The 25,143-nt window shown below is 32.6% G+C and overlaps 4 protein-coding genes and 1 pseudogene across 6 annotated transcripts; 3 read left to right on the top strand and 2 right to left on the bottom strand.

Moving 5' to 3' along the window:
* The first annotated feature begins 594 nt into the window (after nucleotides 1-594).
* Nucleotides 595-3,128, top strand: LOC107004746 (annotated as a pseudogene). The gene is made up of 2 exons (XR_003575218.1): nucleotides 595-1,248; nucleotides 2,455-3,128. The product of XR_003575218.1 is annotated as a feruloyl CoA ortho-hydroxylase 2-like (transcript).
* Nucleotides 3,129-4,219: 1,091 nt separating this feature from the next.
* LOC107004745 (feruloyl CoA ortho-hydroxylase 2-like) lies at nucleotides 4,220-6,130 on the top strand. Its single transcript, XM_015203081.2, has 2 exons — nucleotides 4,220-4,812; nucleotides 5,438-6,130. The coding sequence occupies exons 1-2, from the start codon at nucleotides 4,313-4,315 to the stop codon at nucleotides 6,009-6,011; spliced, it is 1,074 nt and encodes a 357-aa protein (XP_015058567.1). The 5' UTR covers nucleotides 4,220-4,312; the 3' UTR covers nucleotides 6,012-6,130.
* A 604-nt stretch (nucleotides 6,131-6,734) lies between these two features.
* On the top strand, nucleotides 6,735-8,397 carry LOC107004343 (feruloyl CoA ortho-hydroxylase 2-like). The gene has a single exon (XM_015202556.2). The coding sequence runs from the start codon at nucleotides 7,598-7,600 to the stop codon at nucleotides 8,150-8,152; it is 555 nt and encodes a 184-aa protein (XP_015058042.1). The 5' UTR covers nucleotides 6,735-7,597; the 3' UTR covers nucleotides 8,153-8,397.
* A 210-nt stretch (nucleotides 8,398-8,607) lies between these two features.
* Nucleotides 8,608-16,714, bottom strand: LOC107002874 (translation initiation factor eIF-2B subunit gamma). 2 transcript variants are annotated; one of them, XM_015201066.2, is made up of 13 exons: nucleotides 16,470-16,713; nucleotides 16,249-16,344; nucleotides 16,063-16,140; nucleotides 11,754-11,834; nucleotides 11,457-11,676; nucleotides 11,316-11,374; nucleotides 10,735-10,784; nucleotides 10,523-10,610; nucleotides 10,175-10,432; nucleotides 9,987-10,079; nucleotides 9,595-9,699; nucleotides 9,324-9,440; nucleotides 8,608-8,970 (listed from the first exon to the last, which is right to left on the bottom strand). In XM_015201066.2, the coding sequence occupies exons 1-13, from the start codon at nucleotides 16,533-16,535 to the stop codon at nucleotides 8,896-8,898; spliced, it is 1,386 nt and encodes a 461-aa protein (XP_015056552.1). In that variant the 5' UTR covers nucleotides 16,536-16,713; the 3' UTR covers nucleotides 8,608-8,895. The 2 variants fall into 2 exon arrangements, with proteins under 2 accessions (XP_015056552.1, XP_027768952.1); XM_027913151.1 differs by lacking the exon at nucleotides 8,608-8,970 and having other exon boundaries at nucleotides 9,595-9,677; nucleotides 16,470-16,714.
* Nucleotides 16,715-18,075: 1,361 nt separating this feature from the next.
* On the bottom strand, nucleotides 18,076-19,819 carry LOC107003348 (F-box/kelch-repeat protein At5g26960). Its single transcript, XM_015201667.2, has one exon. The coding sequence runs from the start codon at nucleotides 19,444-19,446 to the stop codon at nucleotides 18,187-18,189; it is 1,260 nt and encodes a 419-aa protein (XP_015057153.1). The 5' UTR covers nucleotides 19,447-19,819; the 3' UTR covers nucleotides 18,076-18,186.
* Between the last annotated feature and the right edge of the window lie 5,324 nt (nucleotides 19,820-25,143).

The following is a 25,143-nucleotide window of genomic DNA, read 5'->3' as shown; positions in this document are numbered from 1 at the left end:
TTCAAAAAAATATTCCTATAGAGTTTAATTAAATTTAAATTCGCATCCGAAAGTCTTATATAAAAGGTAAAATACTCCCTAACAAAGATGATTATGTATTAAAAACATTTTAAAATTCAATATAAATTATTAATTTTATTGTCGACTGCCAATACTAGCCCTTACGCACCCCCACCTAACTCCCTTGAAATAATTAAAAAAAGGAATGATTTTTTCTAATCATTCGATATTCATATTAGGTCCAATTAAAATTGAATTTCTACTGAAAAGTCGTGTATTGAGAAATAAAACAGTCTATCATAAAAACAATATTGTAATTAAGAAAAATTCAAATTCAAAACATTTAATTAATAAAAAAATATTTATCACTCACCAAAATCCCTCATTCTAGACGAAGCAATGATTCAATATTCCATTATTTCATAGCCAACCAATAATAGAAGAAGGATTCGGTTTTTTTATCAACGGAGGTTCAATATTCATACCGAATCCAGTTAGATTTGAATTCGCATCAAAAAGTCTCATATTGATAGGTAAAATATTTTTAACAAAGAAGATTCTACATTCAGAAATTTGAATCCAAAACATTTGATTAAAATAAAAAAAATATTTACCACTTTATCATAATCCATCGATAATAAAGTAATGATTCAATCTTTCATCATTACACACCCTCTCAAACCCACCAATTGAAAACCCCAAACTTTCCTTCTTACATTACTACACACTCGTCAAGATTCAACACAGATGTCTTCTTTAAAATTTAAACCAAATGATGACATACTTGATTTTGTAATCGAGAAAGCAAATGGACTAAAAGGCCTAGTAGACACAAACCTTGAAGTTATACCAAATCAATGCATTCAATCAAAAGAACAAAGACTAGACAAATCTCATATTGACAATCAAGAATCAATCCCCACAATCGATTTAACAAATTTTGATGATTCAAGTATCGAAAAATCAATTCAAGAAGCAGCAAGCAAGTGGGGTTTCTTTCAAATCATCAATCACGGAATCCCAATTGAAGTTCTTGAAGACTTGGAGGATGCAGCACATAACTTCTTTGAATTGCCAGCTGAAGAAAAAGTTTAAGTATTACAAAGAAAAAGTTAGTGTCGGTGACTCCGCGTTGCTGTTTTGGAGTGCTATTGGTGAGAAAAATGAGAAAGTTTTGGAGTGGAGGGATAGTTTAAGACATGGTTGTAATCCACAAAATGATAGCAATCTTTGGCCTCCTCAAACAAGGTAACTTTTCGGGTTTTCCGCTATGTGTAATCTATAAGTCACTGGTTTTCAAGTAGTATTACCTTTTGCAAGGTGTTCGTATTTCTAAACTATCACTAATTACTTATGAAAACATATTTAAAAACTGACTAGATCAAGTGTTTGTATACAATCGTCAGTAGGTGTATCACGACTTAATATTCCCATAAAATTTCTTACAAATGGCAAAGTAATTTTGAGGTGTGTTTCGATAATTAGTTGATGATAATCCATTAAGAATTCAAACAAGGTAACTTTTTGTGGTTTTGTACTCTGTGTAATTTATAGGTCATGAATTTTCAAGTATTACTTTTTGCGGGTATCATTTATTTACTGTAAGGTATTTGTGTTTGTGAACAATCATCAAGTTATTATCAAAACATATTTCAAAACTGACTAGATTAAGTGCTTGAATACAATAGTCAATAGTCAAAAAGTGCGTCACAACTTAATTTACTCATAAAATTTCATCCAAATGGCAAAGTAATTTTGAGGCGTATTTCGATAATTAGTTGATGATAATGCATATAATAAACTCGTCAAAACATGATACTTTAAACAAGGTAACATTTTCGGGTTTTCTACTTTGTGTAATCTATAGGAAATTGGATTTTCAAGTATTACTTTTTGCGAGTTTCATATCTTTACTATAAGGTGCTTGCGTTTCTGAACTATCTGTAACAATTGATCAAAAATCATTTCAAAACTAACTAGATCAAGTGTTTGAATACAACCGGCAAAAAGTGTGTCAACTTAATTTGACTATAAAATTTTGTCTAAATGGAAAAGTAATTTGGAGGTGTGTTTCGATACTTTGTTGATAGTATTTCATATAGGTAATTCGTGAAAACGTGATACTTCAAATGTGTCTCTGATCATTATATCAAGACTTCATAATGGTGTCTATTACTTAAATCAAAAGTATATTGTATATGTAGGAGAAAAGTTATTTTTTATACGATTACATATCCAGTATAATCTCACAAGTATTGATAGGACAGGATATGCACAAATATTACCTCTGGCTTAGCAGCATAAGGAGGTTTTTTTTTAAACTCTCGAAACATTCTTCGTGAAATTTCTGACTTTGACATTGAATCTTGAAAGTTATTAGAAAAAAATTTAACCTTCCCATTCAACTCTGAATGCTCTTAGAAAAATTCCTAACTTTGTTATTGATCTATATAGGAACCAAGTTTTGGAGTATCAAAAGTGGGCTAAACCACTCGCTAAAAAATTGCTTGAGGTGCTATTGAAGGGTCTCAATGTCAATGAAATTGACGAATCTTTAGAATCTCTCTTGATGGGAACTATGTCTATAAACGTAAACTACTATCCACCATGCCCAAATCCAAGTGTCGCCATTGGTTTTCGTAGACACTGCGACATGGACTGCATAACTCTACTTCTCCAGGACGACACAGGAGGACTATATGTCCGAGGGACTAAAGGCGATAACTGGATCCATGTAAATCCGATCAAAGGTGCCTTAGCGGTTAATATAGGTGATTCATTGCAGATCATGAGCAATGATCGATACAAGAGTATCGAGCATTGTGTAGCGGTTGATTCAAGCAGGGCTCGAATATCCGTACCGCTATTCGTGAATCCTAGTTTTGACAGTGTCATTGGTCCATTCCCACAAATGCTAAAAGATGGAGAAAAACCAGTGTACAAACATATTTTGTTCTCTGATTATTGGGATCACTGCTTCATTAAGAGGCCTTCTGGTAAAGCATCACTAGATTTTGCTAAAATTTGATGCTTTAATTTTTAAATTTCTTGTATTTTAATGTTTTTGTATTATAAATATGTTATCGTAATGACGAAAACTGTTATTTTATGTAACTTGTAATTCTAAATATTTTTAGACTAACTATTTATTTTTCTTATATTAACTCAAAATAGTTAGCTAATATTTTTAATTATTATAATTTTATATAGAAGACAACAACACACAAGAGGACTCTCCACTTTGGCTCTTAGCCTGTAATGTAAGACAACAAATAATATTGAAATCACGGGTGTTACAATAGTACTATTTTTATTGATAATTTTTATAGATATATATATTATTTTATTTGTTTTAATTTATATGACACGAATGAAATTAATATAATTAATTAAATATTTTTTTGATATTAAAATACTTTAAGTTGTGAATTGTTATAATTTTTTTAAAAAAATTTATCATTCACGATAATTGACAACTGACAACAAAGATATGGATGTCATTTAAACAAATCACAATTCATCTATCTGGACACAAAGAAGCCATCTCATGAAAAATCAATTCTAGAATATTGTAATAAACAAACAATTTTAATTATTTTATCGGATTTATAAAAATTTATATCGATACATATATAAAGCACGTGTTCAATACTAGTTGATCTCCACCTCAAACTTTTAGTGTCGAGGTGGGTGACGATGCAGAGACAAAATAAGATTTTTTTTATAATTATAGGAAAATAAATTGTAGTCATTTTTCCATAATTTGATTTATCGAATATTATGTAAATACTTTTAAAAATAAAAGTATATTATACTATTTTAAACTGATAATTATTATGGATATAATATACAAATTTTATCATTTATGCATATGGACATCAAGAAGCCACCTCATTAGTTTCCAAATAACTATTTTATGACGATGATGTTCGATTAAACATAAAATAAAAAGATAAAAATAATTGAAATACTAAATAAAAAAATCAATTTCAAGAACTATTAGAAGGAATGATTTTATTTTTAATATTTATATTAAGTCCAAATAAATTTGAATTCGCGTCAGATCTCATATTGAGAAGTAAAATGCTCTCCTAATAAACAAAGACGGTTATGTATTCAGGAAAATTCGAATACAGGACATCTGATTAATGATGAAATGTATTTACCACTCTGCCATAATCCATCGTTGCTGGATGAAAGAATGAACCCCCCCCCCCGCCCCGACATACACACACACCCTCTCAAATCCACCATAAAAAAAACCCCAAATTTCCTTCTTTCAGTAGTATACACTTATCAATATTCAACACAAATGCCTTCTTCGAAATTTGAACCAAATGATGACATATTTGATTTTGTAATCAAGAAAGCGAATGGACTAAAAGGCATAGCAGACACAAGCCTTGAAATTATCCCGAATCAATGCATTCAACCAAAAGAACAAAGACTAGACAAATCCCAAATTGACAATCAAGAATCAATCCCGACAATTGATCTGTCAAATTTTGATGATTTAAATATTGAAAAATCAATTCAAGAAGCAGCAAGCAAATGGGGTTTCTTTCAAATCATCAATCATGGGATCCCAATTGAAGTTCTTGATGATTTAAAGGAAGCAGGACACAAGTTCTTTGAATTGCCAGCTGAAGAAAAAGCCAAGTATTACAAAGAAAATGCTGGTGCTGATGAATCTGTGTTGTTGTATTGGAGTGCTATTGGTGATAAAGATGAGAAAGTCTTGGAGTGGAGGGATAGTATAAAACATGGTTGTAATCCACAAAATGATAGCAATCTTTGGCCTCCTCAAACAAGGTAACTTTTTTGGATTTTCTATTCAACGTAATCTATAGGTCACGCGTTCTTAAGTAAGTACAAAAGCATACCTAAAGTATTACATTTTTCGTGAGTTCAATATTTGAACGGTCAGATGTATATTGAAACTAACTAGACCAAGTGTTTGAATACAATCACCAAAAAGTGTATGAAACTTAATTGCTTAAAAAATTTCGTTGATGAAAATTTACTCATTTATTTAGAAATGTGTTTTGATAATTAGTTGATGATGGTTCAGATAGAAGACTTACAAAACATGATATTTCAAGGGTACTTTTTGCCATTATCTCTAAATTGTATAATGGTGTATAACTTAAAGTCAAAATTATATTGCTTATGTTAGTGAAAAATTATCTTCGATTCATACGATAATATATTCAGTATAATCTCACACAAGTAGGGTATGGAAATGGTAGGATGTAGGCATATCTTATTTTTTGTCTTTACAAGGTAAAAAAGTTATTTACAATAAATTATCGCACACTCTTCATGAAATTTCTTACATTAACATTAAATCTTGAATGTTTTTTAGCAAAATTCTTGACATTGCCATTAAATTTTGAACATTTTTAGCGAAATTCCTGACTTTGTTACTGATTTATAGGAATCAAGTCTTGGAGTATCAAAAGTGGGCTACACCACTTGCTAAAAAGTTATTAGAGGTGCTATTGAAGGGACTCAATGTCTATGAAATTGATGAATCTTTAGAACCTCTCTTGATGGGAACTATGGCTATCAACATAAATTACTATCCACCATGTCCAAATCCAAGTATCACCATTGGTTGTCGTCGACACTGCGACGTGTCCTGCATCACTCTACTCCTCCAGGATGACACGGGAGGTCTATATGTCCGAGGGACTAAAGGCGATAACTGGATCCACGTAAATCCAATCAAAGACGCATTAGCGGTTAACATAGGTGACTCGTTGCAGATCATGAGCAATGATCGATACAAGAGTATCGAGCATTGTGTAGCAGTTGATTCAAGCAGAGCTCGAATATCTGTACCGTTATTTGTGAATCCTAGCCTTGACAGTGTCATTGGTCCATTCTCACAAATGTTGAAAGATGGAGAAAAACCAGTGTACAAACATGTGTTATTTTCTGATTATTGGGATTATTTCTTTAGTAAGAGGCCTTCTGGTAAAGCATCACTAGATTTTGCTAAAATTTGATGCTTTAATTTTCAACTTTCGTATTATTGTATTATTCATCCATTATAATAACGACGAAAACTATTATTTTATGTAACTAATAATTTGGTGTGATTGTGTAGGTTATTTTTTCCCCTTTATCTTGGCCTTCCTTGTGATTTATTACTCCTAGTTTAATCCTTTTATATTATTTTTTGTTCATAATAACCTTATCTTATGCATTACTTATTAATCAAAAGTTTCGAATTTGAAATAAGTTTGTCTATGGTCCCAAAACAGGTAATGGGTATAAGATGAGAAAAAAAGGTCAAATAACATTGACACCACTAACTTAGTATCTCAATTATTAACTAGAAATCTCGCAATTCGAAATGAATTCACCTTTAGCTTCAAAACGTGTATCGAATAAAGAATGAGAACAATACTTATTTAAATGGCGCTATCACAACTAAAGATCATGACATATAGTAATAATCTACATTATTAACTATAAGTTTGAAGTTCGAAATGTATTTGCTTTAATTCCTAAAATGGGTATCAAATACAAAATAGAAAACGAAAACCCCTTATTTAAATGACACTATAATCACCAAAGATTATATTGGGGTAATCTCTCAACATCTCAAGTTTGAAAATTAATTCGTTTTCCGCTCCAAAATGAATATCGTATACATAATGAGAGAAAAATAAACATAAACAAATATGCAATTTTAATTCCGCCTCTTTAAGTATAGTTCTGCTATAGTTCTGCTTTATCGAGTTGGTGCAAGCACAACCTAGCCGTCTTTTCTAAAATATAGAACTCGTAAACTCGAAATTTTAATTCCGCCTCTTTAAGTATAAGTATAAGATAACTCTGTCCACTAAGGCTCGAAAAAGCACAAGTTATAGTGTGACTTAACCTTTCAGACAAGGGTGGATATATAATTTGTTCACTTTATTGTATAGGTTCGATAGAATCTAGTAGCTTTAGCCCGGATCTTATATAAATGTTGAGAAATTCACTAGCAAGCAAGGGGTGTCTCGAATCATAAATTTCAAATCTTTGATCCGTCTTTCCTTTCAGAGATTCTTATCTAGGATCATTTGTAAGTAGTATTGTATGTTTAGAATGTTGAAAGAACTATTACACATTTGCGGAGAGCATAAAGAAACATGTGCGCGAAAGCTAGTCCAGACACCACGGTTATAAAAAAAAATAAACATAAACAAATATGCAATTGTTAGCTAAGTGGCTATATCTAGTTTTGTATCTTTCTTTTGCCCTGATATTGTAGATTCTCTCCTGAATATTAGCTATTCGGGCCATTTTCGAAGGGGAGCTAGGAAAGATAAAATTGTATCTGTGTGACCTATAGCCTTAGAAGCAACCACTAATGCTTGGGTGCGGCCCTTTCCTAAGCCCTGCTAACGCGGGATGCTTTGTGCACTGAGTTGTCATTATTTTGACCATTTTCCTAGGAATCCATACTCGATACTGTAGATTCGCCCCTGAATAGGAACCTATACTCGATAGTGTAGATCCACACCTGAATATCAACATCTATGTAGACCATTTTTTGGACTAATGTCATTCTTACTTCTACAGAGATCAGGTTTTGGAGTACATGAAGTGGGCTAAACCTATTATAGTAAAGCTTCTCGAGGTGTTGCTGGAGAAACTAAACGTTAAGCAGATTGATGAGCCGATGAAGTCTGTTGTAATGGGCACGTTGATCGTTAACCTCATTCACTACCCAGTGTGCCCAAACCCCGAGCTCACTGCTGGTGCTGGCCGTCATGCTGATGTTTCTTCGATCACTATGCTACTACAAGACGATGTTGGTGGCCTTTACGTGCGAGAGCCCAAAGGTGATGGCTGGATTCATGTGCCCCCAGTTAAAGGGGCACTCGTGATCAATATCGGAGATGTCCTTCAGATCATGAGCAACGATAGGTACAAGAGTGTCGAGCATCGTGTAATCGTGAATGCCAGTAGAAACAGAGTGTCAGTGCCCATATTTGTGAATCCAGCACCTGATGCAGTTTTTGGTCCTTTGACACAAGTGCTAGAAAATGGAGAGAAACCATTGTATAAGCATGTTGTTTATTCAGACTACTTCAATTATTTCTTCAGTAAAGGCCATGAGGGTAAGCAAACAATTGAATTTGCAAAACTATGACAAGTTTGCTGATTCAACACTCATTTCATCTATGTATATGGAATATGAAACCTTTCGTATCAAAGTAGTAACAAGCCGAGTATTACAACTCTGGGGGAGAAACAAAGCTTCGTAGACAGACAGCTTCACTTCCTCCAATCTATATAGTACATAGCTTAGTTTTCACTTTGTCATCATAGTTGTACACTATTCAAACTATTCCATTTTGGGACTTCAAACTAACCGCACGTGAAACTTCTGATGAAGGATGGAGAAATCATATCCGCTTCACCACAATCCTTGGTAGTTCTACGAACTATTATTGCCAAATGCCAATACTATCCCTTCCCCACCACCGGATTCTTGTCTCAGTATCGAGGTGGTGGTGGGGATGGGGGCGACGAAACGATTATAACATTTTCAAAATGCCAAAAAGAAAAAAGGCAAAGCAGGATTTTGATATAATCATTACCGCCTCTAAAGGAAATAAACAGTAGTCACTTTTTCATACCAAATGGAGTAAGTCGAGTTTTGATTATCAAATACTATGCAAATTCTACAACAAATTCATCCTAACAACAAAAACTCAAAAACGTAAAGAAAAACTTAAAACCAATACAAGAATGCCAAACAAAATTGACTTAGCTCTGTTTTGTTGCCATGGAGTACGTTGGACCGGCATATCATTGGCAGGCAAAAGCAACAAAAGTCGTATGGAGATCAGTGTCGCGTTGATCACACTGTAAGTTACCGGTAAAAGTAAATTACTGTTTCTCTTTCTTTGCTAAGGATTCTCCTTTATGTTCACTGCCTGATGAAACCACATAACCTGCTCCAACCTGTGTCGAACGAGCAAAAAATGACGTAGACTGAAAACATGAAAGAAAAGAAACAGACAGTAACCTTTCTCCACCCGCTATGCTCACACCCATGACCCAACCACAAAATTCTATAACTAATAGTACCAAGCATCCCGAGTTCACGAAGTATAATGTAGGCATCTACCCTGTCGCAAGCATTGGTGGCTGATTCTAAGGGTCGAACTCGTAACCTATAGGTCACAAGGAAAACTTTACCATTGCTCCAACGCTCCCCTTCATTAATAACAAAAATACTAATACTAACAATAATAATATTGTTGGTATTTTTATTATACGAAAAAAAGAACCAGGTGAAAGGAAAAGCTGGATACCTGGCAATCTCTCAGTACGACACGTTCTTGGAGCTGTACATTGCTGCAAACAACAGAACCTTGGATTGAACAACCATCTGCGATAGTAACATGGTCCATTATGACTGAGTTGACAACCTGCAAGGACAAGCCGGAAGGAAGCAAGTGACTTAATAATCAGCTGGGCGATGTATGTGGCAGCTGGATTTTCTGAGGTGGTGCCATTGTTCGGTGAATGGAATGTAAGTACTAACTATTTCCCTTTTCATCAGAGGTAAAGAATGAATCGTACCTTCACATTCGAGCCGATCCGACAATGTCGGCCAATGACGGACTTCTTCACGCTGCATTTGTCACCCATTTGTGAACCTTCTCCTAGCATACAATGTGGTCCAACCTAAATCAGATTAATACCTCAGTCATGAAAACCAAAATCCAACAACTTGCACAATTTGTAACTATGTTTTTCGTAACATTGACTTAGTATATGAGTTAACCAAAACAAAATTTCATACATTACCCATAAAAAAAAGATTCAACAAAACAAATTAAAACCAAAAGGAAAGAATAGGATGCAATATGAATTTCTTTATTCGACACTTGGTAAGAAAATAAACAAACAAAGATGACACAAGATGCGCAACATAATATTCTGCATGTCACCAAAGAAAGATTGCAACTCACTGTAGTTTTTGAACCAAGCTCGGCTGTAGGATGAATGATGTTGTTCTGAGGAGAGAAAGAATAGCCTGACAAGTGACTTGCATCACCTATGACCTAAATCATAGAGAAAGTAAACTAGCTCATAAGCAGACATGTGCACACATCTGCTAGATATAAGCAAAAATACAAGGTTAAGCAGTAAATCTTACATCTCGATTTATGTCATTGAAGGCTTGAATAGAGTTTAAGCGAACGCAGTAATTGCTCTTGCTGGCAATATGTACACAGCATTTGTGAGTTTTTCTTGGAGACAGAGCAGAACCATCAGAACCCAAAGCATATAGCTCATGAAAACTTTGTGTAGAAGCATTGGTCAGCAGTTGTGACAGCATAATTGTACTATCAGAAACACCCTTAGAATTCCCATTCTCTTCTGCTACCGCTCCGTTTTGTGATAATTCAGATCTCTAATACAATTAACATCATCAACTCGCGGAGAATCTTGGATGGTAAGTAAACAAAGTTAACATACGGCAGGAAAAATCATGCAGACTTACTAACTGGCTCCTCACAAGATAAGGCAACACATCACGGCGCAAGCTCAGAAAAGTTTCTTTCTTATTCAGAACCTCTTGCAAAACGGTTCTACAGAGAAAAACGTGGAAATGACAACCATTTTCAAACAAACTCATTTTAGTGAACATTCGAGCATAAAGGATAAACACTATCAACTAAAAACCACTTGAAATAAAAAAGGAACACCTCGAACCTCTTGAAGGCATACATATGAGCATCCATTAGATCAGCACGAATCTCCATCTGCAGATCAAAGAAAAAGAATAAGATGGAGAAGGAGAACTCCACCAAAAATAACAAAGAAGCTTGATTATTTGGATGTATCTGCACGTGTGCACTGCCTTTTTAATGGTCTAATATCACTTTTTCACGTGAAAAAAAAGAAGAGAAGTTTCTCACAGAGAGCGGCAAGTCCAGTACCTCACGTTGGTTAACAAGTAAAAATCAATAGTAGATATACATGTGATCGTATTAATAAAACTTATAACTCAGGGATTGGATATAGAAGAATTGAAAGAGAATAGATCATATTAAAATTCTAAAATATAACTACCAAGGCCAAGCTGAATTACAGATTGCAAGGATGAGATGAAACATCATCAAGCAAATCTATCAATCCTTCACTTATTTCCCTCTTGTCCAATTCAGTTCTCTAGTGAACAGGAATCAGACAATAGGAAAAGTACATGCATAGAAGAAAAACATATCAGATAAAAAACTCATATCTTAGTGATACCACTAGCAACATGTGTCATACTGATTGGCATCATTTACCTGGCCTACTGCTCGGAGAATGCTCTTCTGGACACGAATATCTTTCTCAACTTCAGCTCCTAGAGGAAATCAAACATGCCAAATAAGGGAATAACACCAACTGAAGCATGAAGGATGTAAAAGCATATGCAGGGGTCTCACCAGCAGCTACATGCAACAGAAACTGTTTAGTGGGGTCCAGTCCTATAATGTTATGGCGTGCCGGTTTCTTGGCTTTGTCCTTCCCACCAGAGGAACCTGACTCTGATGGGCCACTTATAGGAGTAGAACAAAGCATTGCAGTCACTGCAGCATCATGCCGTCTATGAGCAGCTGCCACAGCCCCAGGAGGAATATCAGAAATAAGATCACCACTCACGACCTGCATAAGAATCAAAACAAATTAGCTCACTGAAGCATGCTCCCTTATTGATAAGTTTTAATAATTAGAATATCAACCAAAATATCTTTTGCAGTCAGGTGGTGATCAATGGCCCTAAGAGCTCCAGCTGTCCCAACATCCTCAGGTACTGCTGCAACCTGAAGACAAGGTAATATCAAAACAAGTCCTTTATAGCAACAATCGTAGTAAGTTAACATGAGCAAATAAGTATAAGGATGAGCAGAAAATATATCATGTGAATTTCTTAATGGTAAAACTACTAGACTTATCCTGCTTAAAACAGTCAAAAGGGACCACTAAATATATATTTAAATACAAATATTTAAGAGCTTTAACATTAAGAAAGAGGAAACTCATAAAGACGATGTTAGGTACGGGGAGAGAAAAAAAAAGTTTCAGTTCTCTAACAAGAAGTGCATGGGTCTTGCAGGAAACCGTAGGACCTGCAAATATACATCTTCAAAACAACTGTAGCTCACTTTGGAAAATGGCAGATAACCAGTATCCCATCAAATAGATGTTCACACTCCAGCAAATGCAATAAGAAAAAATCTCAAAAATTGAAATTGCATGGTCTCTTGTTAAAAAGTGAAAAGGGAAGATAAATTTCATGGAAGGGAACTATATGAAGTTCATATCTATAATGTCTAAATTGCAGGGTTCCTCACATCCTTCAAGAAGTACCCAGGGCTCGAGCACATCATTTATCCTTTTATTTTTATGAATTAAGACAGTATCTGCTCGGGCACCAGACAACTGTGTAAGTAATAAATATATATGTAGGAACCAGGAAATACATCATAGATTCAACCTCAACTCATGACCCAATTTTCTATAGTAGTTTTAAGCACAAAGGAGTGAGGGCGTGAGGCACTTACAAAAGATCTAGAAAAAATAGTGCGAACTCGTTGTAGAGAGGTTAGAACACTGAGCAAAGATCAAATTAGCAAGACACAGAAACAGCGAGCCAGGGAACCCTTTGTATTTAGAGGTGTCATATATAATATGTACATATTCTATTTTTCAGATATATACACATATTTATTAAAATTTTCCGATGCAGCTGTCGGATGACACCCCTAGATATAAGTGTGTCTGCCCCTGCTCCACAGCATACTGACCCCCCAAGTCCTGTCGGATCAATATGGGTGCAAAAAATGGATTTTGGATGATCCGAGCAACATAGGTATTTACTAGCTTGCCAGTAACTTGGTATATTTGATGAAAACTGATATGGGCAAAGCTGGTTTCCTTGCTTCCTATAGCGATAAGTCAATTGTAATGCTGCATAACCTATCAAAAACAGTAATGCTGCATCTTGGAGAGCATAGTTGGAAGACTAGCAAAGCAACTGCACATCACTAGAAGCATGAATTTTCTCATTTACAAAAGCACTTCTCTTTGTTGTTAAGTGTTTAGATGACCAAAAGACTTCTTTTCCTCTTGTATTAGTCTTGTTTTTCCCTTCTTATAAGAGAGAAATCCACAAGGGTCAATTGGCACATGGTTTGACACTCGGTAGATGATCAGTCTGCCCCTATATCCTTCTTTACTTTAAGTTTGCTGTATTTGTCTCTTCTTCCCATCCATAAATTATAATATATCTATTTCCTATAAAATCCTTTCTTGTTGCTCTTTTTACTGTGTGCTTTGTTACACAAATGCATACTTGCATAGTACAACTATATATCAATTAATCCATCAACTATGTCATAATTACACATTAGTCTGAGTCTCGTATATGAATTATCTACATCAATTGATCAAATACATAGTACGACTACGTATCAATTATTTCATCAACTATGTCGTAATTACAAATTAGTCCGAGTTTAATACGAATCTTCTACATCCAATAAGCTCTACTCAAGACCATTTCATTTCAATACAATTGTTTCCAATTAAGAATTCTTAGAATCTCACTATGCACAACACGATCAATAAGCAAACATAAAGGAGATGGACAATCTAGTCGTTATGTGTATCTCATCAAAAATGGCACAAAATTTTCAACTGGAATCATCATGAATATTGTATATTAATTACTACGTTATTGTCAATAATCAAGACAATCATTAAAAATATTATGTAGAATAGTCAAAGATTAATTGATTAGGTCGTAATAACTTGGAATATTAAGAACTAGAAATCCACCTTATTTCATACAACTCAAAACTCCTACAGAAGGAGCTCTTCAGTATGTTGTAACATCCAATACAGTAAGAGAAGGTATTGTTCATGTGAGAAGGTTCAGATAGCACACGTCAACGATAAAATAATAGGTTACTTAAGATGGTTTGTTCATGTCTTCACCTATCACAAGATGCACTGCCCGTAGACGTGACTAGGTAGACCTAAATCACTTCAGGGAAGTTGTCCCGAAGGACCTATAATCTCTTGGGATTCATGCACACTTGGCGAAAATTGAGCACTATGGGAAAAAAATCTATATAGGTAATACCTATTAACTGAGAATACGATTAGTCATGTTAGCACTTTTACTTTACATTCTATAATTTTCTGGAAGTTAATTAGCCTTTTCGAGATTAGAGATGTCAGTAGAATATAATGACTTCTAATACTTTTTATTTTAGTTTTACTACTATTAATTTTATATTAAATATCATTGGCCTGAGATGAATTTATATGGAGTAACATGATCCTTGAGAATTCATACAGCCGACCCCAACTTGTTTTGGACCGAGGCATAGTTGTTGTTGTAGCAGTAGTACTAAACTCCAGAAAATTGCTTTGACTATCAACAACCAGTCTAATACCTGCCTGTTTAAACTACGTTTTCTTCCTTCACAAGATAATCCTTCTGACGGCAACATTTCTCTTTGCAGTGATTGTTCCAGCAGCCACACAACTCCTGTGATTGTTCTAGCACCTTGGAACTATTCTGGTGTCTATTATTGCCACTCTTCCACCAACTCTTTTTATAACTAACTACATTTGCTATACCATGCCTTTCCCAGTGTTCGTTTCAACCGGCATTGTGCCTCTTCTAATGCTCTCCCCGAACCCCGACGGTATCATCTCTCCAGCTCTGCGCGTCCAGCTAACATTCTGGACGTTCTTCACACTGACTCCAGTAACTTTGCTAGTCACTTGTCAGAAACTTCTTCAATTAGTCTTCAACAACCAATTCATGTTACATTGATGATGTCATAGAGATTTGTGTCACCACACCTTTTCTGGTAATTGAAAGTAGATTTTTGTTTTCTGTATGCACTTACCAAGTGATTTTTTGGATAAAAGAGTCCACCATTACCTTTCTTTAGGTGATTGTTCACTACTCCGGCAGTATTATTCAGGCGATTGCCTGATATTCCATTGATCGTTTAGTATTTCTAGTTTCTAAATAAGCAAACCAAAATTACTTCACCACCTTGAGTTGGAGAAGGCATGTTTAAACATAAAAAAATTATTAATATTGTGTAAAATACTTTTAACATTATGTCATTATTAAAAGCTGGGAGATTTGCGAACAATATTCTGTAGAATAAATCTGATGGATTATATTATAGATGAAAGTCAAGAGAATCATAAGAATATTGTGTAAAGTATTACAATGATTATGTCAAGAAAAAAAATTATATCCCAAATAATAATGAACCTTTTCTAACTTCGTGTAGTTCACAACTCCTACACAAGAAGTTATCTCCAATGTTGTTAGTCAACCAAACTCAATAAGACTTCAGTATCATCTCTTTTTTGATAAATTAATGCTTTCCGGTTTGTAGAAATAATTCACAGCTAAGAGAGCCTACAAGGAAACAGGAATTTCTGTAGCTGTTACGATATAACTTCTAGTAATCACCAAATTACTAATCTAGAGAAGGTCAGTTTTGCAATTAGAGTAAACCACCTTCTCTTCAATAACAATGAATGTTATCCTTATGAATTACTCAACTATCAGGCAATAATTGATAAGCAAGGAATCATATGAAAAAGTATCCTGAAACTACAGGCAAGAACATTTCATAATCATCAGGTCGAATTCATCAGTTTCCAAGCCCTAAAAAGCTGGAGAAACTGATGTTTCTCACGAGAGGATACTGATGAACCCACAATAAGCTTGCAGCTATACGCCAAACAAAAATTGAAGCATGAAACAAACAGTGTCCAGGCTATTAACCATTAATTACTATTTCTCTACTAAGAACATTTTCGTAGAGCATAATGGAATCACCTATCACGTCTGCAATTTCAATTTGCAGATTTCACTTAGTTCAATATGTCAAACAGCTGAAACAATTAACTACAGATTTTATTTCCCTCCTCATAGTATTCCCTCACAATTCCACCTCGCCTTCTCAATCACGGATAAACATTTTCTCACAACTGTGATCCAAGAATTACCTCAACATGTAATCGATCAACATAAGCATTTGATATCCAACCCCCAACAAGAAGAGCTGCATTTTCCCCTTCAACAACCTGAACCAACACCAGAATCAAACACATAATTCAATAAACTAACCCTAATTTCCATAATTAACACAAAAACAAAAAAGGGCGCTCATTTTTCAGGAAACTAAAACTCACAACAATAAAATCCTTCAAATTGTTTTCCTCAAAATGCTCCAACACATAAGACAACACCGGCCGATTTGCCACTGGAAGCAAAGCTTTTGGCACATCCTGCAAATTTCTTTTCCACATACATCATATTTTTTTTCTTTGGAATATCACTTATAAGAGTATAATAAAAAATGGGTTACAGCTTAAAGCGATGAAAAAAAACAACAAAGGAAGAAAAAGGGTACCTTTGAAACAAGAGGAACAAGGCTTTTACAGAAGCCACCTGCTAATACTACCACTTGAAAATCCATGGGTATGAAGTAACCTTCTTTAGCTGCGATAATGGCGATTTGGGTCCTCCACAAAAATGGGTTTTTGTGGGTTTTTCGATCTGGGGAAGATGGAGGAATAGCAGAGTGGATACAAGGAGAAATGGAGAATTGCTTTTTTCAGTTCTTGGGGTTTTAGGAGTTTTGGGTCAATTAAGGACTTGTTTGGCATTAAAAATACTACATTTGCTTTTTTTTTCAAAATATTTTTTTATTTTATTTTTAAAAATTAGTGGTTGTTCGTAATAATATATATACCTATTCATGAAATTTTTTTAAGATAAGATAAATATAGAGTTTTGATTACTACGTTCGATCGATTACGCGAAGGCCCCAAACTATACCCCTAACTCCGCCCCTGAGTATTGATTATACTCCTACTACTTTTTTTTCTAAATTATATTTTCTTGAATCGAGGGCTTATTAAAAACAAAATTTTCTATTTTTAAGTTAGAGATAAGGTACCTATTACAATATAATATTGTTGTTGTTATAATAATTTAAAATTAATATTTGTTTATTAAATTTTTAAATATAACATGAAGTTAAATTTCAAATTTGAAAATTAAATTACTCGTATAATATGTTTTTGAATTCTATTTATATAATGTACGTGTATACTCTATTCTTTCTAGTCTCCACTTGTCGGAGTACTATAATAGGAATAATGTTGTAGTTATGGTATTTTAAAATTAATGTTTGATTATGAAATTTTCAAATATAACCTGAAGTTAAATTTTAAATTTGAAAATCAAATTGCTGAGATAATATATTTTTGAATTTTATTTGTATAATTCCAAAGAAAATGCTTGTTTATCTCGTATACAAAATATATAACCAACCACAATTATATTTTTAACTCGAACTTCATATATTCTAAACAAAATTAAATTAGGAAAGTATTTGGAATCTATAGAAAAAGATTAATTAGTAAACACTATGAAATTAGTTAGTAATGAACTAATGATGCATTATCATTGTAAACACTAAAAAGTCCATTTGTCACAATCACACTTGTGAAATTAGTTACTAATGATGCATTATTATTGCTATTATGCATTGTTTTGTAAATATTTTTTAATCTATCAAATCAAAATATTTTGAAAACAACACAACATGTGAAATGTTTAATTTTTCAAATAATTAATTACTTTGATTATCAAAAGAAAAAATCATAAAGTTCAAGCTTTAACATGTTTGTTATAAATTCTTTATAGTAATTGCAAAATAAAGCAAAAAAGGCACAATTATACTTAATAAGCAAGTTTACTCCTCAAAAATAATCATAATTCATAAAAAAAGATTTGTAAACTTAATTAGTAAACAATTTAAATACAATCACCTACCTTTTAAGCCACGTAAATTATTTTTTTGGTTTGTGTTCTTATAAAATATATTTCAATTCATTTCAATTTATACGATACTATTTAAATTTCGATAACGAAATATCATATTTTGTTCTTTTTAATTTTGATAACGAAAGAATTTAATTTACGTAATACAATTTAAATTTTGATAACAAATTATAAAATTCTATTTTTTTTCTTAATTTATGTGATACAATTTAAATTTTGATTACGAAATAATTTAATTTTGATCGAAAATTCGATTAGTCAAATAGTAATAGGCGAATTTAGCACTCAACACAGACGCAGGCTGATCGGCGAATGACCTCCGGCAAATCGGCGGCACGGTTCCATTCTCCGGCGACACAGTCGTAAACCAACACCAACCCCTCCTTCATCCCTCTCTCAATCCTCCCACTCCGCCGCAGCAAATCGTCTATGCAACCATTTACTTGAACTAACACCACCTTCTCTCCGATCCCCACGCAGCTGAATCTCACCGTACTGTCTAATCTCACTTGCGCCGGCAACGGCGGGGATTTTATCCTGCACCAATCGCCGAATCCGGTGCTTTTTCGTGACCCATTAAACTTCCAGAACGATAACTCCACTGCGTGACTGGAAAGTACATAGATTTCTCCGGCGGTCGCACATGCTGCCACAACACAGCCGCCGCCGGGAACAGATCGGGATTTTAACCAAACCCCATTAACAGTATCGTATAAATCCATTGAGCTAGCGTAAACATGAGCTGCATCAGATGCACGGCTTCCACGAGCCACCAGCATTTCATTTCCCGCCGCACCTCCGAGCTTCAATCCTCCGATGACGTAAAAAACGCCGTCGACTGAAGCACCAACACACCCATATCTCTTCCTCGGAGCTTTCGCCACCACACTCCATGTATCAGTCGATGGGTCATACTCCTCCACCGCCGCAGCCCTCGCACAACCTCCGGCGACGTAGATTTTCCCACCCACAACAGCTGCAGCAAATTTCTTCCTCGGGAAAACCGGTCCTTGTCTTGGCACCACTAAACCAGTCCAGGTATCACACCGGAGCATCGCTGTCCGTCCAATAACATAGATTTTCCGTCCAATAACCGATAAACGAGAATGCGAGAACAGAGAATAAAAACACCCATGTTCAAAAACAGGGTCATTCGCCGGTGTAAAAGAACAAATCTTCCATGAACAATCATTGTTCAATCTGTAACTAGCTGTGCAAAGGGCTCCATCAGAAACTGAAACAGCGAAAAGGGTAAGCCGTAAAAGGTTATTCCGGTGCCGGAGAAGATGAAAAGTTGGGGAATCAAGAAGCAGAGACCAACGACAACAGACTAAAGGCAAAGAAGGGAGTGAAGAATGGGTAACCCTTGATAGACATTCAAGAAGAAGGTCATCTGGGAGTTCAGCAATGGTGGTTCCGGTGGGTAAAATGGTAGTGGTTCCGATGGGGGTTGGGTGGTGGGGTGGTGGGTGTTGGTTATTGGGGAAACAAGATTTCATCAGCCATGAAAAATGACGAGAATTGCAGCTATCAGACATCAATGGAACACTGAAAAAAATCGAAACTTTTTTCTTGAAATTGCTTTCAGTCTTCTTTGAAGATTTGATGAGAGCTCAGTGAAAGGTATATGAGGGGGTAGGGGTAGGGGTGAGGTGTGGGGGGTCCCTATACATGAATCTATGGTGAAAAAGAAAAAATCCAATTGTTATTTTGGATATGGTTTATTGGTTTGCATAAATATAGTTTCGAGTTTTTGAAATAACGATAAAGTTATCTCGGAAAAGTTGTGGAAATAATCACTATGTCATTACATCCTTTCCTTTCTTCCGTTCGGCATGAACGCGAGATGTTGTGTATATTTTTTTCCGGATATAAACATTAGGATTGTTTGGATAGGAACAGGTTATTATCTAGAATAAGTTATTTTTATCGTGTAATAATTTATTTCATTACTATGATAACAATGATCGGATAAATAATGAAAGGACGATCATATATCTCCAATCAAATGTGAGATGAAATAATCCTATGTTTTATTTTGGTACTATTACACATTATTCGTCACACCAAATGATTTCTTAGGGATCGTTTGGTTGGAAACTAGTTATCCCAAGATAAATTATTCAAAAGTTGATTATTCTAATATAACTTATCTCACCATGTATATGAGATAACTTATTCCATTACTATGCTATAAATGGTGGAATAAGTTATCCCAAACATGTCAACCAAACAAGACATCTAATTTTTGTTCCAATAGTATTTTTTTTCCCATAGCTATTTATGCTTATTCCTCACAGTAAACGAGCCTTAGAGAATACGGTACAACAAACTAATGCTTAATGCGAATTTCTTTTCATAATAATTATTAATTCTTTTTGGTTTTTGATTCGGCGACAATATCAATTTTGGGACTCGACTAATCTGAATCCAAACAGGAAAATTCTGATTGGATGGTAAAACACTTCTCATAAAAGATGACTTTTATTCTTAAAATTGAAATCTGACACTTCTTATTAAAAATGAAAGGATATTTACTATTTATAATTATATTCTGAAATTGATTTAAGTTATTGAAAATAGAGAATTTTCTCATCTAAAAATTGAAATAAAAATGGTAAATTTGCCCTTATAAATTGAATTTCATATCGTTTAGTACAAATAATACAAAAATTAATATATAAAGGATGAATTAGTCCAATTACTAAACCTTTTTCACTAATACTTTAATAAATAAGTTAAAATATGATTATTTTTTTATAATATTTGTGGTATACTAAGTAATCAATAACTATGAAACCATTCATTAAATCCTCATAAATGATTTTTCTTTTGGCGCAATATTAGGAATTAAAGGTGCTATAGATTCTCTCTTTTCTTGTTAAACACTTTAGTAGAGTACTTTTATTGAAGTACTACGTTCATAATTATTTGTTTATTTTTTAATTTAAAAATAATTATTAATATAGTAAGTTTGTCATTTTATACCTATCAATTATAAAGATATGAATTAAAAACTAAATTTTTAAAAAAGTTTTACATAAAAATGGACAAATAATTAGGAATAACTACTTTAAAAAAATAAACAAATAATTAGAGATAGAGAGAATATTAAATAATAACTAGGATGTTAATTTAATATTTATTAACTATATTAAAATTATTAAAAGATCATTCAAAATTTCGTCTAAATATTACAAAAAAGTCACTAATATTTTGTTAAATGTCTTATTATTATCCAAAAAAAAAATCTAACATATCTTTAACTTATTAGATTTTTAAATAAAAAAAATGCTCTCAATTTTTTATTATAATAAATATTTTTGATTTAACAAGTGAACGATGAATAACTTTATAAGAAATTTAGTAAATCAAGATAAATTTGATCCTTTTCTCTTCGATTAAATATGATTACTATATAATGGGAATTTAATACAATGTGAATCTGATTTTTATCGAGTCAAATAATTCAAGCTTGACTTATGGAAATTATTAATTTACATCATTACATAATTAACTAGTTCGAATTTATATTATAATATAATCTACTAGTATTTAATTTGGTATTGTTCTTATTGGATGCTTTGAAAAGAGTAATAATGTCTTAACTTATTTGTTTTTTTCCAATGCGTTTAGCTAAAAAACATTGACTTATTTGTTTGTTTGCAATTTGCATTCATTTTCACAATTTGAATAAATTAAATAATTTATTATTTGTTTTTATGTACGACTTTAAGTTATTATTCTTTTAAAATTTTTGTATACCATATAGATAACATAAGCTCGATAGAATACAACCATCTATTTCTTATCGAGCTTATGTAACTATATGTGTTACACCATAGTTTTTCTTTGTTTTAATTTGAGACAATTTATCACGCTTCGTATGATATATAACATTTTTTTGTTTATTTTTAGATTATATAATTTTACCACGATTAAAAAATTATTGTTTAGTTAACAAGATGTATGATCCCCTCACTCGAGTTCTTTGCATTGAGCTCGCTTGGTTCGTTTGTTCATTAATTATTGAAGGAAAATATTTATCGCTAGCGTATATATCAAGATAAAAATATCTTGTATGTGTTTGAACATGAGTTGATTAAAATTGAAAAAGCAATATTTACGCACAAGACATTTTCTAAATTTGACAATCGAACATATTTATGAGCTACGAACTCCAGATATTTGACACTATTTAGTTCTAAATCTTTAATTTGTACTTTATGATAATATCATAATTTGAGTAGAAGTTATTAAGTTCTATTGAATTTGTAGTGTAAATTGTGACAAATATATTATGTCAATTATTTAATCGTATTTTGATTATCTTATGTGAAGCTGAATAAGATTTTTTTTTTATATTCTCGTAGAAAACACATACATATTCCTTATTTATTGCTTCTAGGACATTGATCCAAAGGATTTGGGACATTTGAATTACTTTTATCTCGAAATAAGACTTTCAAAACGATTCGAATTAATCGAATTTCAAAATAAATACTGATCATCGAACTAAAAATCGAAAGAATAGTAAGAAGCACGTGAGAGTATAATAAGGTCTCACGTGATTGGTTTGGGATTTTATGCCATATAGGCCATAGAGTATTACTGTTCACATGTGACACAACAGTCCACACCAATAAAACAAAAGTAATTTAATTTTATTTTTTTATAAAAATACATATAAAAATTGTTTTTCCTCACTTTTATGAATACTTTATATAATTTTTTTTCTTTTATAATATGATTTCATTAACATATAAAGTCAAAGGGTGTCATCTCTCTCATCATTTCCATATTATGAAAACAAAAAATAAATTAAAATAATGTTAGTAATTCATAAATAAGAAAAATGACAATTAATTGTTGCTAAGATTTTATAGTTCATTAATTTCAATGTGATTTTTTTTATAAGCAAGGTGATTTAGTTTTATTTGTAAGTTTCCTTTTTTTTATTCATATTAGTTTTTTGATACGTATATTGCATACGTATAAAATTATATATTTAAAATGTTTCTTCACTTGTATATGAAAGAAGAACGTAGTATTTTCACTGGACTCAAACTCACTTAACGATTACAAATCACATTTAAATTTTTTTTAAGAAGAAGAAAAATAGTCGATAACATCATAGTCTAAAAATAGAGAGGAAACCCCTCTAATATATACCCTATAAAGGGAAATGCTTACCGTGCCTTGTCAAAAAAATGTCAACTTTTTGAAAAAATTACAACTCATCATAATGGTCACAACCCTTTGATAAAGTTTCGATCCCTTGAAAAATTCAAAACTCATCGAAAAAGTCATAAACTGTTGACATAGTTGAGGGTATTATAATAATTTAACTTTTAAATTAAGAGGTTCATGCTTTTAAGTTAGTATATATATTTAGAGAGAATACGTAGATAGATAAATATAGATAGATATGTATAGAGGATTTGAGGTAGCGGATAGGAAAATGAAAAGCGATAACAAGATAGAAAATCGAATTTCCACAAACAAATTATAAATTCAAGTAGATAACAAACTGAGCTCGGGACGGTAACCCAAGTGGGAGCAACAATATGGTGGAATATTGGGCTTTCCCATAAAGGGAAGGCCCAATGGGCTTATATCTGGCCTGCTTTCTCCAAGTATATAGTGTCCCTAGTGGCCCAAATGAAAGGAATGGGCTGCTGGACTCCTGCTTTGAATCTATTGAATTATCTCTCGACTCATATCGTCAGTTCTTTAATTTTTTTATATTTTTCTATTTAAGACATTTTCACTTCTCAACGATGAAAAACTGTTTTAACGAGATTTGTTCCGTCTCTGAAGTGAGGTGTAAGTGTCATCACAATTTAGGTAAATTAATCAATTGTAAGATAATGATTATTCAAAATCCTGCACACGCAAATTATTAATTTTAATGAAAATCTTGAATTCATAATAAAATTATAAATGACTAATCATAACCGGAAAGAACGATCATTTTTCCAAATAAAAAATCTTATATAATTAATTGCTTCAATTCTTTAATAAAAAATTGACGATTCAATGCAATACATTTTATTTTATTTTTTGGAAGTTGAGAATGCAACTACTATAGTTATTGAATTTGAAAATGGAAGAAACAAAAAGTTTTATGTAACCTCGACCAATATAATTTTTTTTTCATTTTTTTTTTATAAATTTGACTTTAATATATATTTCATTCAAGTTTAATAACATGAGTATTTCCCCAAAATGTATAACACTGAATATGCATTTTATAATATATAATTATTGTATTTAGAGTTTATACTCAATGTATCTTGGTTGGATATACACTAAATTTATAATATATTATTCAAATAAGTTAGTAAGTACACATTGATTATATATCAAGACTATACAAATATAAACTTTATTATTAAATAAAAAAATAAAAGGATGTCGCATAAATTGAGATGTCTAGAAACAAACACGTCTTGAATGATATGTCTATTTTAGTCAGTCTGTTATTATATATATTCACTAATGCTTCATATTATTCTTATCATATTCTTTTCACTTCTTTATAGTCTGTTTTATCTTATACGATAAAAATTATCTCTAAAGTAGTAACTTTATATCTTAACACAAGTTCATCGCAAACTAAATTGTTATATCTTAATAAAATACATTTTATTAGTTATAAAGTGAACTTATGCCTCTTCAATTATATAATTTGTAGAAATTTTGTTTCGTAAAATATAACTTTATGTATAATATAATAAAAATATAAAACTTGGGTGTAGTTTTTTTTAGGGGAATGGGGTGGGGTGAAGGTCACTGTAAAATTCGACAAGAGTAAAATAAGATCGAATGACGTTATTCAACGGTGATCAAATTAGAAAATGCGACAATCTTTTTTGAGACATAATTTTTTACATTTTGAATCAAAACCTTTACCTTCATCAACATAAGTTCAAGTGGAACTAATCAAATGCCTCTCTAACTATTATAGTTCGTAGAAATTTTGTTTTGTAAAACACAACTTTACGTTATATTATATAATATAAAAAATATATAAATTAGGTATAAATCATATAAGCCTACGTCCTCATCAACATAAGTTCAACACGAACTATTTTACTCTATCTCTGTAAAACATAACTTACGAGTTATAAACTAAACGTACGCCTCTTTCAATCGTATAATCCATGTAAATTTTGTTTCGTAAAACATAACTTTCCGTCATATTATTTATAAAAAAAAATTGTGTAAACTTT

Source organism: Solanum pennellii, chromosome 11, assembly GCF_001406875.1.
Source record: "Solanum pennellii chromosome 11, SPENNV200".
NCBI lineage: Eukaryota > Viridiplantae > Streptophyta > Magnoliopsida > Solanales > Solanaceae > Solanum > Solanum pennellii.
This window is presented reverse-complemented; position numbering and strand designations above follow the sequence as displayed.